Below are 15,708 nucleotides of genomic sequence, written 5' to 3' on the forward strand. Positions count from 1 at the left end.
CGCCTATTGAGAAATGGACTTAACCATGGCGAACCTCCTTGTTGGGCTGTCTGTGAACATAAGTCGAAGTGATGGTAAGGTGTTATCAGCCAGCTCATTCTTCTGAGCCGAGTGATTTCTCCATGCAGCTACTTGGGTCCATTGGGTTAATAATGCGTTATAACAAACGACACAGTGGTTATGACAAGCCGTTTACAACATGTTGTCGCTACCCGAATAGCGCGTTAAACGTAGCACGCTATAGTGTTGTCTGCTGCTGTCTTGGACCACGTTTCTATTGAATGCAGTATATCTGTGACTAAATGAATGAATCAGTGTGTTGGTGTGTACGTACGTGGCTGATGTACGCCCTGGCAGCTCACGGTGTTGGGGTTGGTGTTGGTGTTGTTGTGTGCAGGGCGAGTGCACCCTGCCTACGTCAAGGCAGTTGACAAAACGAAGTGTACCGTGATGGTTGAATGGCATGAGAAGAAGGTATGCCGAGGGAAGGAGGTAAGTGACCCCCCCCCCCCCCCCCCCCCAAACACAACACAACGCTTTACATAACCAGTCTTCATAACTACCCTGTTATGATCATGTGGTCCTCTGTGGCTCAGTTGGTAGAGCATGGCGTTAACAACGTTTAGGTTGTGGGTTTGATTCCTGCTGGGACCATATATACTGAAATGTATGCACTCACTGCAATGTAAGTCGCTTTGGATAAAAGTGTCAGCTGAATGGCTGATATTGTAATCAGGCTGAGGGTGGCCTTAATGACAATTCTGTCATGTGCTGTGGTGTCCACCCTCCAATATTACCCCTGTATTCTAGGTAGTATGCCGGTGTGGCCATTGCTTTACTTGCATGTTGAGCAAGGTGATGAACATTGTGTGCTTCTGACCTGAGGAGCCCACCTCTTCTCTTCCACCCCCCCCCCACCCCCCTCATCAGCTTGAACTAGATGAACTACGATCCCTCAACGAGGAGTTGTTTGAGCACATCAACACCTCCAATAAACCTCCAGTTATCACTGAAGAGAAGGTACGCTGCACCATGTGACATACGCAAGTTTTTTATTTTTTATTTATAGAGCACATTTCATACACAGATGTGCTGAAGATGCGCTTCAAAGGAATCTTACTCTGAGAAGTCAGGGGACGGACTCATTGTGATGCATGGAACGGAATGAGGAACGGTGTTCGATACCATTCCATGCGTTACAATGAGCCCGTCCTCCGATTTCTACTTCCACCAGCCTCCCCTGTTGCACTGCACAGTGGTGAATGTAGATCTCCCACAATGCTGTACTGTCAACACATTCCACCAACATAATGGTTGTTATTCCTGAAGTGACTAACCTTGCTGCTGCTGTGGTTTTCATTCTTTCGAAAAAGAAATATGAAGGTCGCCTCCGCTCGTCCAGGATCCCTGCCCCCTCCAATCGTAAGTGAAGTGGACTGTGTGTGGGGGGGGGGCGTGTTAGTGTGCTGTTTTAATGTGTGTGTGGTGTTTTAATGCAGTAGTTGGGCTAACTGTTGATATTTCCTCCATAAACTGTTGCTGTTCCAGCTGCCCCCGCAACGGAGACAGGTCTGCATCCCCCCCTTCCCCCGAGCTAATCATCCAATCACTTCATTTGTCATCAGGGTTGGGCTCAATTCGATGAGATCAGTTGTGATGTCGATTTACTTCCTAAATTGACAGAATATAAATTCTAACCAAGACCATCCCTGTTTGCACAACCCTTTCTAATCTGCACTGAATATAGGGCTCTCAGCAACACCCTAATCTGCAATGAACTGGTGAATCTACACTAGGGTGCCCAGGCTAATCCCCCCCCCCCTCTCTCTCTCTCTCCCTCCCTCCTGCTGTCATTAGACTGTTTCTGCTTTGAACAGCACTGTCTCAGACCTGATGCCAGTTAACAGAACACGGTTATGTGAGTCACATTGGCCATGGCGTGACTGTTCAAAGTGTCACATGTTTGGCAATACAGGGGCGTCTGTCAACAGTCTGACCTGCGAGTTCCTCTTTGAAAACACAATGATTTGGTGATTTGCCTAGTTTTGGTGCTTATTCTTGGGATCAGTAGGATTAAGAGGTTGTTATTATTATTCACATCATGGCCTATTCATTCAATTCCTGGGTCAAGTGCATAATGTGAAAGGAGTGACTCAACTTGGGGGGGGGGGGGGGGGGGGGTTTCTGTACTAGACAAACTAAATCAATCACAGATCACAAGGTGAATTTGACCCAGGTCTGTTCTTTTCTGCCGTTTGTCTGACTCACTCCTCTTCTCTCAGTTCCCAGGAAGTCGGTGGCAGCACGTCAGACCTGCCTGTTCCGACCCCCTGCGACGCTTCCTGAGCAAGCCGAGCCTCTGTCTCCAGAGTATCCCACCTCTGTCCTCAGACCCTCAGGTGTGTGTGTGCCTGTCCCCTCTCACCCTACATTTATTCAACTTACCTGTCACTGTATGGCTTGTACACCTTCCCACTCGCCCATCACTAACACCTTCAATCAGGTCTCCCAAAACTGTTCCAAATATTTACACCCCCCCCCCCCCCCCCCCACCATGATGTGTTGACACTCCCTGAATATTATTGGGTGCACCTGCAAAAGAGACCTTCGTCTCGGTGTGTTTCACCTGTATAAATAAAGGTTAAATAAAGTTTCCGCCTGATTTCTCACCTGCCGTTTTCCTTTTTCAGGTGTGCCCAACGTCCCTGTGAAGCACCATCGGCCGACCGCCACCCTCCCCCAGGTGAGCGAGGCCATTGAGGGAGGAGCTGGGATGACCAAGCCCACCCCTCCCATGACTGCAGGTGAGCCGTGGAGGGGAGCGTCATGTGTAACGTTTTTGCATGAGCTCAACCAAATAAACTATTGTTGCGTGTTGAGTTTGAGATCCAAAGTGACTTACCATACTGTATATTGAGTTCATCCATTTTGTGGGTGATCTGGACAGCAATTGAGGATACAAAACAAATACTCTTGTGAAGTGTCCCTTTAATGACTGATTGTATTGATTTATTTATCTTTCAGGCAGAAGGAAATCAGTACTACCCCAAGACCTCAAACAGAAGTCTAAGAGGGTGTCTTGTGCTGTCAAAAGCACTGACGTCCAGCAAAAGAAGGGAAAAGTAAGAATACTACTGTCGCTTGATGTGTGTGTGTGCGCGCGCCTGTGTAACACACGCTTCCTCTGCCTAACAGTTTGGAGACACAAACCGAACCAAGCAGTTTCACCGAATGATTGAGGACTACCGTGCAACCATGAGCAAAGTCCCCCTCTGCCTGTCTGACGCGGTAAGACCAGAGGACAAGTGTTGGAAGGTAGAACAGCGTTCCATGTGTTCCATATGCAGTTCTGTCTTCTAGAACATGTCTTCTTGGTCTACAGGTAGAAGCTCAGAGAATCTGCGTGTGCGTCCGAAAGCGTCCACTGAACAAGAAAGGTGACCAGGGGACAGTCAACCCTCTTGTGTAATTATTTGTTGTGTATATACAGAACCAGTCAAAAGTTCGGACACCTTGCCAAGAGTGTGCAAAGCTGTCATCAAAGCAAAAGGTGGCTACTTTGAAGAATCTAAAACTTGTTTACTACATAATTCCATGTGTTCCTTCATAGTTTTGATGTGTTCAATATTAATCTACAATGTAGAAAATAATAAAAAATAAAGTCAAACCATTGAATGAGAAGGTGTGTCCAAACTTTTGACTGGTACTGTACTTCATTGCTGCCATTTCTATTTATTTATTATTATGATCCTTTCTACATGATTTACTCCTTGTTTGTTTTGGTTTATGATTGTCCTGTGTCTGTTCCCAGAGCTTAGCAGGAACGAGGTAGATGTGGTGTCGATCCCCGGGGACGGGGCTCTCCTGGTCCATGAACCCAAGACCAAGGTGGACCTCACCAAGTACCTGGACAACCATGTCTTCCAGTTCGACTACTCCTTTGACGAGTCATCCACCAATGACTTGGTTTACAGGTAATGTCCAAATTCAATGTTTGTCCTATCTACTGGGATGGGGGGGGGGGCGGGGCGCTCTCGGTACAAGGATATCCTTAGTCGCAAGCCATCCGCTTCGAAAACAGCAATAGTAGCACAGAAAGACTATAGTAACACAATAATACGATTGCTTTCTGCAGACCTCTTGACCTCTGTCCGGATTCTGTTGTGTTTATTCACTAGGATAATTCTTTGCATACCCTGAGCATGTATATTCTCTTGTGTGAAGTTCATTTTGGGTGTATTGCTGATGCTTACCTTTTCAGCTCTGCCCACGGTTGCCCATAGCAACTCCCTCTCCATTATGTTGTCATTATTTCACTGTTAAAAGCATTTTATTCCAGTTATAAGTTATGTTTTTATATTCTTGTCATGTCTTCGTTAAGTGTTTTGAGGCTCCTGTGTGAAGTGCACTTTTTTTTAAAATAAAGTTTGAGTTGATTTTTAGTCAAATCAACTGTTCCTGACAGGTTCACGGCTAAGCCCCTGGTCCAGGCCGTCTTTGAAGGAAGCATGGCCACTTGTTTCGCCTACGGCCAAACTGGCAGTGGAAAGACTCATGTGAGTGTCCTCTTTGACCTACAGTACCTACTGCTGGGAACAGCAGCTGTCTTTCTCTCCTTGTCTTTTGTCTTAGTTTGTCTTTCTTTGCCTCTGTTTTTTTCCCCCTTGTGTTTCTACCTGTTCAGACGATGGGAGGAGACTTCTCAGGGAAGACCCAGGTCAGCTCTAAGGGGATTTATGCATTGGCAGGTAGTTATTGTCTAATTAGGAGGAATTGATTCATTAATTGAGATTCGATTCATTACCACTTACGACTATCCAAAACAAATGGGTCTAAATAGTTATTTTAGTCCATGAAATCCACCCATCTCTTCTCGTATTCAAATCCATGACACCTTGTTCCTTCTGGTGTTGTACCCGTCATTTCCCCCCTCCCCCCCCCCCCCTCTGTCCCTGGTCCCTCCTCCAGCCCACGATGTCTTCACCCTGCTCAACCACAGGAGGTACGCAGGCCTGGACCTCTGCCCCTACGTCACCTTCTTCGAGATCTACAACGGCAAGGTAAGCAGGAACAAGTGCTGTCATCATACTCGTTGTGGTTTTGGGGAGAGTCATCTGATCCTACATGTGTCATGCCCAGGGGCAAGCTACTCCACCCCAGGGCTGGAGAATCAATCAATCCATCATGAAGGCCAAGTTTACACATGACTCATGTAACCAAGCTGGGGGGGGTTTGGTCTCTCGTTCGGAAGACGTGCACAAACTCGCTCGGCTGAAGCCTTGGAGCCATGAGCTCGGCAAGCTAACGCACGTCTCTGTCTCGGGCAGAGGGCGTCTCTTGGGAACGTGTGATGTGTCGTCACCTCCCTCTAACAGCCCCGCCCCGCCCCCTCCTTCTCTCCCCATGTTACATTTATGGCATTTAGCAGACGCCTTTATCCAAAGCGACTTACAACAAATGCATTTGTTGAAGTAAGTGAATCATCTATCCATCAGTCATCATAAGACAAAGTTATCAATGCTCACACCAGGGGCCATTGGCAGTCACAATGCTAGAAGAAGAGATTATTATTTTTTCCCCCTGTTATGGGATGAGTAACCTAGGCTCCAAAACCTTCTTGGAAGTTTAGCGACACAAGACTATGGGTTTAGTACTTGTTCACTCAACATCTTAACCAAATGTCACCCACGTGTCAGGTGTTTGACCTGCTGAACAAGAAGGCCAAGCTGAGGGTGCTGGAGGATGAGAAGCAGCAGGTGCAGGTCGTGGGCCTGCAGGAGATGTACGTGTCCTGTCCCGAAGACGTCATCAAGATGGTGGAGACGGGCAGTGCCTGCAGGTACGCTCACTTCTTCCCTCTCCTCTCCTCCTTCTGTGTGTCATGTGGTTATTCCAAAGTTTTTATGGGCAAATACGGCACCAATTATCATTTATTGAAATATCAAAATGTGCGTGTACATGGCTTTTAATCTGATTACTTTAGTCAAGTGGATCATTTGACATGTAATTGTATTAATTCAAAATGTGTGTAGTAATGTTTCAGGCTACTGTACATCGTAAACGACAGTGCATTAAAACTTTGAGGATGAGACAAACAATTTCAAGTTTGACCATCTCTCTAACACTCTAACCCCCCCCCCCCCCCCCCAGGACGTCAGGGCAGACGTCAGCCAACGCCAACTCGTCCCGCTCTCACGCCATCCTGCAGGTGATCCTGCGACGGAGGAACAAGCTGTACGGCAAGTTCTCATTGGTGGACTTGGCGGGCAACGAGAGGGGCACGGACGTCAGCACCAATGACAGGGCCACCATGGTGGAGACGGCCGAGATCAACCGCAGCCTGCTGGCCCTCAAGGTGGGTACTGTAGACCAACCGCAGCCTGCTGGCCCTCAAGGTGGGTACTGTAGACCAACCGCAGCCTGCTGGCCCTCAAGGTGGGTACTGTAGACCAACCGCGGCCTGCTGGCCCTCAAGGTGGGTACTGTAGACCAACCGCGGCCTGCTGGCCCTCAAGGTGGGTACTGTAGACCAACCGCGGCCTGCTGGCCCTCAAGGTGGGTACTGTAGACCAACCGCGGCCTGCTGGCCCTCAAGGTGGGTACTGTAGACCAACCGCGTGTGGTCCCCTGTGGCTCAGTTGGTAGAGCGTGACGCTATAACAACGCTTAGGTTGTGGGTTTGATTCCTGCTGGGACCATCTATACTGAAATGTACAGTACCAGTCAAAAGTTTGGACACCTTCTCATTCAATGGTTTGTCTTTTTTATTTTTTAGTATTTTCTACATTGTAGATTAATATTGAAGACATCAAAACTATGAAGGAACACATATGGAATTATGTAGTAAACAAGAAAGTGTTAAACAGACCAGAATATGGTTTATATTTGAGATTCTTCAAAGTAGCCACATTTTGCTTTGATGACAGCTTTGCACACTCTTGGCAAGGTGTGTCCAAACTTTTGACAGGTACTGTATGTACTCACTGCAATGTAAGTTAAATGGCATATTATAATAACCACAGCCTCCTGGCCCTCAAGGTAGATACTGTAGAACTACCTGCTGCTCTACCTGTCTGATCATGTGGTAAGGATGCATCCATGTAGCCTGCTGGCTCTCAAGGTACTGGCGAGATCTGATCACATGCCATGTGTGCAGAATGTTCTGTAGAACCTCACAAAACCCTCTCCCCCTGTCGGTCTCCATCTACTGTTCTGACGGGGGGGTGCGTGTTCTAAACCCTGCCCCCTCTCCCTGGTCTGTAGGAGTGTATCCGCTCCCTGGGACAGAACAGTGACCACATCCCCTTCAGAATGAGCAAGCTCACCCAGGTGCTGCGAGACTCCTTCATCGGGGAGAACTCCAGGACATGCATGGTGTGTACAGTACCTGGGATTCACCGATCTTCTACTACTCCTCCTCTCTCTCTCCTCCTCCTGTGTGTCAGGTAACAGATGATAGGTGGCAGTGGAGGTACAGTTTAGAATGGGCTTTTTTTACATTTATTTGTTTCACCTTCACCTGTCTCCTCCTTCTTCTGTCATGTAACAGGTGGGTGGCAGTAGAGGTACAGTTCAGAATGTTTTTTTTAATTATTTTGTTTTACCCTGTTTCTGTGCGTCATGTGGAAGGAGAAGTAGTTGAGGATGTTTTTATTACCCCCCCCCCCCCCCCCATTCTTTCTGTGTGGAATGTCTTATTTGCCAGTAAGCACTAAGGAGTCTGTTCCTCATGATTGACAGGTGATGTTGTTGTTTATTCCAGATTGCCATGGTGTCTCCAGGGATCAGCTCCTGTGACTACACACTAAACACACTACGCTATGCAGACCGGTACTGTCCAATACATCTCTCAAATATAATAATAAAAAAAGACTGGAGTGGAGCTAACCACTTGTGGTTTAAGTTTTTCTTTGGGATGGTGGGGGGGGCCAAAATACATGTAGTCATGTCTCAGGCTCCTGTACATTATGTATATATTTTTTACAGTACCAGTCAAAGGTTTGGACACCTTCTCATTCAATGTTTTTTCTTTATTTTTGTATTATTTTCTACATTGAAGACATAAAAACTATGAAGGAACACACATGGAATTATGTAGTAAACAAAAGTATTAATTCAAAACCAGAATATGTTTTAGATTCTTCAAAGTAGCCACCTTTTGCTTTGATGACAGCTTTGCACACTCTTGGCAAGGTGTCTTCTGACTGGTACTGTGTGTGTGTATATATTGTTTGCAAATTCAAGTGGTTGAAGGGGCTACGTCTGAGGTGCTTGTTTTGTTTCTTGGTGGCAGGGTGAAGGAGCTGAACGAGGCGTCCAAGGCCAACGAGGCTGAGTCGAGGAAGACTCAAGGGTTTGCCGTGGAGGAGATGGAGACGGAGACCAGCTCCTCAGAGGAGGTATGCACTACTGAGCAGACCGCTCCCCTCCCTGCTCCAGGACTGTCCAGGCAGGCTGGTGGAGGTAGAAATCGCAGGACGGGCTCTTTGTAATGCATGGGATGAGGAACGGTATCGAATACGTGCAGTTTGATACCGTTCCTCATTCTGTTCCATGCATTACAACAAGTCTTCTGATTTCTACCTCCACTCCATCCAACTCGAATCTCAACCTTTTCCTCTGATTCTTTTCACAAAATCCTTGTAGTATTACACTCAATGTCAGTCACAGTGCTCATCCATAAAATGTCATTTGGTCTTGACATCTGTACTCCCCTGCTGTTATGTGGGTCCCTTGTACACTCACTGAGGCCCCCTGGTGGTTGTGGGACCACATCACTGCCCTTAGGGACTGGCGGTGAGCAGTTTCTCTCAAAGATCTGTCTTCGGTCATGCAAGTTGCTGTGTATCATTTGCTTTGTGATTCACTTATTTAGTGAACTGCTGACTACAGATTTGTGTGCACACACTCAATCTTTAAAGAGATGACAGTATTGGCAAGTCTGAAAATGTACATGATGTTCCACAGTGGGCTGTGGCGTGAGTCACCAAAGTGGTGGTCGGGCCAAAGGGTTCAAATCCAACTTTATTTATAGCACATTTCCTACACGGAAGCCAATGCTACGCACTTCACAGAAAAGAGGAGATTGGAACACCAAGACTAACCCGGCTTCCATGTTCCCTAGGACTCCATGACAACCGTTGCCATGACGAGCGTGTACGAGGCCATCTCCCAGGTGGCTGACATGGAGGAGAAGGTTCACAAGGAGCTGTCTGTATGTCGTCTAGTTAAGACTTTTAAAAACACATCACATGACAACGTTTGTCAGACTTATTTCCGTTGTGTACGCTGTACGGTATGAATGCCATAACAAGGTATGGAAGGCTGTGTAAACCTGACGCAAACATGCTTTGTCTGACATGCTGGATTTATACTGTAGAAACAAAATTATAATATGCTGTTGTCATCAAATCTGAAATGACTGAGGATTTAAACAAAATATTGTACATTTGTACACTTACAGTACCAGTCTAAAGTTTGGACACCTCATTCAATGGTTTTTCTTTATTTTTTATTATTTTCTACATTGTAGATTAATATTGAAGACATCAAAACTATGAAGGAACACATATGGAATTATGTGGTAAACAAAAGTGTTAAACGAACCAGAATATGGTTTATTTTAGGTTCTTCAAAGTAGCCACCTTTTGCTTTGACAGCTTTGCACACTCTTGGCGAGGTGTGTCCAAACCTTTGCCTGGTTCTGTATGTGGTCTAGTACTGTTCAAGGCCAATGAAATGTTTGTTTGAGGGCTGAGGTAATGGTGGTGTTCTGTTTTCCGGTGTTGCCCAGGCGGCCAACGAGATCCTCAAGCCCATGGAGAAGGCCACCTATGACGTCAGGGTGGGCATCACAGAGATCGTGGAATACGTCAGGAATCTGCTCGGTATGTGGACACATCCTAAAATATTAAATAAATCTCTCCTCCATCAGAGCAGCCGTGTTACTTGTTGGATCTCCTGTGGGTGTTGAGTAGTGAGTCTGAGGGTTAAGGTTGTTCTTTGGGACTTCCAAGCAAGCGGACGATCTGATTCTCGGTTTCTCTCTCCAGACACAGTCCTCGCATTGCAGTCTGCCATCGATGGAGAACAAATGGCCATGTCGTCGCCCAAACATGGATACTGATCAGACTCTCCTCTGCTGCTGAAGGATGCTGCTGGGAGCATCTCGGATTGTTCACTTTGAAAGATGTGTCCCCCCCTCCGAGCGAAACTATCACTTTTTTTATATAATTGTTTTATTGTATAATAATAATAATAATAAAGGAAAACCTCTTTAACATGTTAATTGTACACCAGTGTTTGAATTGGGTTCAGATTAATTTACTCTCATTTGTCTTGATGTGGGGGAGAATAAAGTATTTCATTTTGCCTCGAGCATGTAAAACCTCACTCCTGCAAGTACATGTTATAGAGTCCCTTTGGAAGAATGTTTTAAAAATGTGTATTCTAATACAAAATGTAACATTGTTGAATCAAGCTCTTGAAATTTGAATTAAAAAAACTTTTCTTTACATCTGAGATTGATCCTGGTGTTATTTATTTGTATTATTTCCGAGGTGACCATTCTGTTACTTGTCCAGTGCTTGTTTCTTCACGTGTGTGCGTTCATGTTTTAATTATCTTTTTAAGTAGTTAGAGTTTCCTTCCCTTGTTGGTTCACATTCTGCCCTCTGAGCTGCCTGCTGCCCCCATGACATCAACAAAGACAGCTGGAAGATGACCCACAATGCACCCTGCTGCCTAGCGCTCTGTGTGGGGGTGCTCTTTAAAAAAAAAAAAAAAGTACCTTCATTTTTCCCTTCCTTTCTCCTCCGTGACCCCAAACCCTCTTGACTATACACAAGTCCATCTTGTGTATACACATACCCTGCAAGCAAAAGCTGACGCATGACAAATCAAAAGGACTAATAAACAGCTCGCACCGAACAATTTTCCCCAAAGGATAAAAATAAACAAATTCTGCCGGCAACTGGGTGGGCTGGTTGCTTGGTGTGAGGCCCGGCAGCACAACTGTTTCCTACGCTATGAGTGCAACCCCAGCCCCCCGAGCTCCGTGGGTGGTATTCCCCCCCTCCTCCCCTCCCGCCATCCCCCTCTCCCTCCCTCCCTCCCTCCCTCCTTCCCCTTCCCCCGACCAGCATTCTGCCCATTCTCACAGGCCGGCACTATACTAAACATCTTCCAATGGCCTTGTACACCGCAAATGGTAGCTTCTCTTTGAACTCTAGTCTCCACCACTCAATAATGGTTAACAAGAGAGAAGAGGTTTTTTTTTTTTTTTTTTCTTCCCCCTACTTCTTCTTCTTTGGTTGTTATTCTAGCCTCGTTCGTGATGACGCGTAGTTCTGTGTTTTAGGTGGGCTTTTTGATAATAAAGAACGTAAAAACGTTTTTTTTTGTTTTTTTTTATGTACTTAACAAACCCCAATTGTTGAAAGCACTTTAAAAGCCTGATGTTGTGGTGTTGTGTACTGTAGCACAACATCATGGAATGTGAACTCTTCAATGTGGCGGAATAATGATTTTTGTTTTCTTTCGGGAATTGAATTGTCATCTGTTTTCCTCTGTATTAACTGCAACAATGATGCTGTTGTTCTGTACTTGTTCATAGCGTCTAATAATGGCGTGTGTGTTGAGTTATAAAGCGGGTTTGTAGATACAGATGAAGGGAACTCAGACGGTTTACCTCACCTAGCTAGATGCTATTGAAGTGTCATGATGTTTATGTTCTCCATGCATTAAAGTGTCCTTATCGAGTCTGTCCTTATCGAGTCTGTCCTTATCGAGTCTGTCCTGACACGGACCAGGTCAGCTCCTTCATTCTGACTCCTTCCACAAGCTCCCGTCTCACCGTGTCACGGTGTGTGTTGGAATTCTTGAATTTTTAACAGTGAGAAAAAAGGAAAGCCGAATAGAGAGAAGGTGCTGGGATCTCAATCTGGAAATGTATTTTGTGTGTGTGTGTGTGTGTGTGCGTGTGCATGTACGTGTGTGTGTCTCTCGTCTGTCTTTGTGTGTGTGTGTGTGTGTGTGCGTGTGCGTGTACGTGTGTGTGTCTCTCGTCTGTCTTTGTGTGTGTGTGTGTGTGTGTGCGTGTGCGTGTACGTGTGTGTGTCTCTCGTCTGTCTTTGTGTGTGTGTGTGCGTCCGTTCGCGCATGCGTCTCTCTCTCTTATCTGTGCGTGCGTGTGTGTCTCTCTCTTGTCTGTGTGTGCGTGAGTGTGTGTGTGTGTGTGTGTGTGTGTGTGTGTGTGTGTGTGTGTCTCTTGTCTGTGTGCGTGTGTGTGTCTGCCTGTGCACAGGCAGGCAGAGCGTGTATCTGTTGGCCCTGGGACTGTTTAACTCTGCTCCCAGGATTCCAGCTGTCCACAGGAATATTTTCTCTATGCAAAGAAAATTGGCAGTGACCACTGTCCTGTTCCCATCACCTCCACAGACTAAATAAACACACAAACCACCCAGAGAGTCACTCACTCCATCCGAGGAGGAGGAGGAGGAGGAGGAGGAGAGGGACGGCCCCTGTTTTTCTTCTTCTCTTCCTGCCCCCTTCCCTTCTTCCCCCCCGTCTGTCTCCTTCTGTTCTCTCTCTCTCTTTCTCTCTTTCTCTCTTTCTCTTTCTCTCTCCCTCCCTTCCTCCCTCTCCCTCTCTCTCATCTGTCTCTGTGCTGTTATCGGAATGAGAGCCTGTGTGTGTGTGTGTCTATCAACAATAGTCCTGTTTAGGGCACTAAGTTCTCCCAATCCTCCTAATGGAGCCTGTTAAATATGTCAGCCAGATATGGACTGAGTGAACGCATAACGTCAATTCCTTATCTACTCTCTTTTGTTGGTGTTACTTATTATATGCAAGACACGTATTAAAATTCCTCCCGCTCTTGTTTCATGTCAATAAAGTTGTCTGATTCTCGTGACAACGTCTTTAAGCCACGTGTTGTGTGTTACATTGGAACATTGCAATAGCTTGAACACAAAAGTCCTGTTTTCAGGTTGCTTATCTGGTGCATTACATCATTTAACCAGCAGAGGTCAGTGTGGGTGCAATCAGGGAGTCGTAGGGGGCAGTGATGACACAACACGGGCCACTTCATACTCATTAAGTGAGTACTCACTGTCTCACAGTGTGACCAAATGAAAATAAGCTTCTTCAGTTTGTCTGTGAGATCTGCTGTACACTACCTTTAAGCACCAGCATGTACTTGGCACGGTGGTTTGTGTTGATGAATTCTGCCTATGGAAAAAAACGTGTTAACCTGTTATTCATTTCTACATTAAAGTCCAACCTGTTGCTTGTGTTATAGTTTGAACGATGCCTCCTCTGGTAAACGCACATTGTCAGCGACCATCTTCCATCATTCGTTCTTTCATTCAACCACTTGTTTGTTCATAATATGTCTAGTTTTAGTCATTGTGGTTCCTTCTTCCAGCACTGTGACTGCCTACGGCCCCTGACGGCCCCTGGTGATGGCTGATGGCTGACAGATGGATAGATGATTCACTTACTTAGACAAATGTATTTGTTGTAAGTCGTTTTGGATAAAGGCGTCTGCTAAATGCCGTAAATGTAATGTAAAGGTAAATACGTAGGCTTAAGCCTACTGCTACCACTATTCATCCAGGTTGGCTCAACAGTTAGGCAGTACCACAGCGTGTTAGTCCAGGCCTGAGGTTCGTAGGTTTGCCCAGCTGCCTCCCTGCTTGTTTGTTTGTTCTTGTGTTTCTCAGTAATGAATGAGCAGGGTTCGGTATACACAGGTGCAAATGCAAACACACACACATTTGTCAGGCCGGGAGTTACAAATCCATTACAACAACAAAAAAGGACACCTTATTTAATTCACATGATTTATCGTATTAAAATAGGCTGGTTTTTTTTCAATGGATGTTAACAGCCTATTTGTGGTATATCATATGAATCTCTTCTTTCGTAGCCTACACAGGCATATTGAATGTAAAAGCTGGAACAATATCTGAGAAATTGACAAAAAAAAACAACGTGAAAAGCGTTACAACCGTCCCCGGTCTCCCCTACTATATTCATTAAAAATATAAATTCCAATGTTTTATGGTATAGTTCTACGAAATTACAGAATATTATATTATTATTACCGAGGGTTAGGGTTTCATTTACATTACTAGATGAGTGAGATAGTACAGAAATCTGGTTTGGATTTAGCGTTGCGTAAGGGTCCTGGGTTAGACTGGGGTTGTTAGTTGTCACGCTCAAGAGGGAAACTAAAATGTGTCGTGCCTCATTTGAAAGGGCATTCCCTCCATGAATCTTAAATATGGTTAATATGAAATACATGTGTATCTCTGCGGACAGGGCTTGGCCTGCCAGTGTGTTTAATGTGGTGAGGCCCTGTAGGCTGAGTGAGTCAACCCTGGGACAAGCAGCATGGGCCTGGGTTAGGCTGGGCTGGGGCTAGAGGGGCTAGGCTGGGTTAGGCTGGGCTGGGGCTAGGCTGGGTTAGGCTGGGTTAGGCTGGGCTGGGGCTAGAGGAGCTAGGCTGGGTTAGGCTGGGCTGGGGCTAGGCTGGGTTAGGCTGGGCTGGGGCTAGAGGGGCTGTGTTAGGCTGGGCTGGGGCTAGAAGGACTGGGTTAGGCTCTGCTGGGGCTAGAAGGACTGGGTTAGGCCGGGCTGGGACGAGAGGCACTGGGCCTTCAGAAATAATGTCCAACTTTAGTTACCTAAGCATGTCAGACTAAACCATAACGGACAAGCAGCGCTGTAATCTAATAACCACAGTTGGAGCTAGCTTTGATAACAGTCCTCCGCACACTGTGTTGGAGAGGGTCATGTAGGCCCGTCTCCCTGTGAACAGAGAGAGAGAGGGGGAGGGAGGGAGGGAGAGAGAGAGAGAGAGAGAGAGAGAGAGAGAGGGAGGGAGAGAGAGAGAGAGAGAGAGAGAGAGAGAGAGAGAGAGAGAGAGAGAGAGAGAGAGGGAGAGAGGAAGGCCTTCTCTTCCTGGAGCAGCTGTTCTGCTTGAGCAGAGTTCCTCTGGTTTCTCCATGTGGTGACTGGTCCGCAGGGCCACTCTGTCTTTCACAATTTCCCCATTGGTCCTCAGTCTGAAACGCTGCTCTACTCCTGTGGAGAGGCTAGGGGCCACAGTATGCCATCAGAATCAGATTAGCTTCTGGGACTGGACACACACACACACACACACACACACACACACACACACACACACACAGATGGACGTGCATGCACACACACACACACACACGTGCATACACACACACACACACACACACAGGGACGTGCATACACACACACACACACACACACACACACACACACACACACACACACACACAGGGACGTGCATGCACACACACACACACACACACACACACACACACACACACACCTGTGGAGAGGCAGTGGCTTCAGTGTAAAACAGAATCAGACAAGCATCTCGGCGGGAACAGGAACTGCAGGCTGAAGGCTCTGGTGTGATCAAAGACGGTTGTCAGAGCTGAGCTGAGGATTAGGACATTAGCCTGTCCAGTCTGTGACGCGCTCATCTCGCTAATTGTTATCCCATTCTAATCAAGACTTATGTCCTATTCCCATTCAGACAGAGGGGTGGGGTACGTAGGTATACCTCGGGGGGGGGGGGGGGGGGGGGGGGGGGGGGGGGGGACCCCATTAAAAGGAACATAACACTTGAGAGAAATGTGTCAACCAATGCGCTGTTAGAGT

General features: G+C 46.5%; 1 protein-coding gene across 2 annotated transcripts; it reads left to right on the plus strand.

The window, feature by feature from the left end:
* Window positions 1–10,514, plus strand: kif2c (kinesin family member 2C). Of its 2 annotated transcripts, XM_083689579.1 has the most exons (22): window positions 1–74; window positions 398–492; window positions 931–1,020; window positions 1,374–1,422; window positions 1,549–1,569; window positions 2,283–2,399; window positions 2,691–2,804; window positions 3,025–3,122; window positions 3,196–3,288; window positions 3,383–3,437; window positions 3,812–3,974; window positions 4,466–4,556; window positions 4,685–4,748; window positions 4,969–5,060; window positions 5,697–5,839; window positions 6,151–6,355; window positions 7,264–7,374; window positions 7,763–7,830; window positions 8,294–8,399; window positions 9,125–9,214; window positions 9,794–9,887; window positions 10,053–10,514. In XM_083689579.1, the coding sequence occupies exons 1-22, from the start codon at window positions 14–16 to the stop codon at window positions 10,124–10,126; spliced, it is 2,094 nt and encodes a 697-aa protein (XP_083545705.1). In that variant the 5' UTR covers window positions 1–13; the 3' UTR covers window positions 10,127–10,514. The 2 variants fall into 2 exon arrangements, with proteins under 2 accessions (XP_083545705.1, XP_083545706.1); XM_083689580.1 differs by lacking the exon at window positions 1,549–1,569.
* Window positions 10,515–15,708: the final 5,194 nt, after the last annotated feature.

This window comes from Argentina silus (genome assembly GCF_951799395.1).
Source record: "Argentina silus genome assembly, chromosome: 18".
In the NCBI taxonomy this organism is placed as follows: domain Eukaryota; kingdom Metazoa; phylum Chordata; class Actinopteri; order Argentiniformes; family Argentinidae; genus Argentina; species Argentina silus.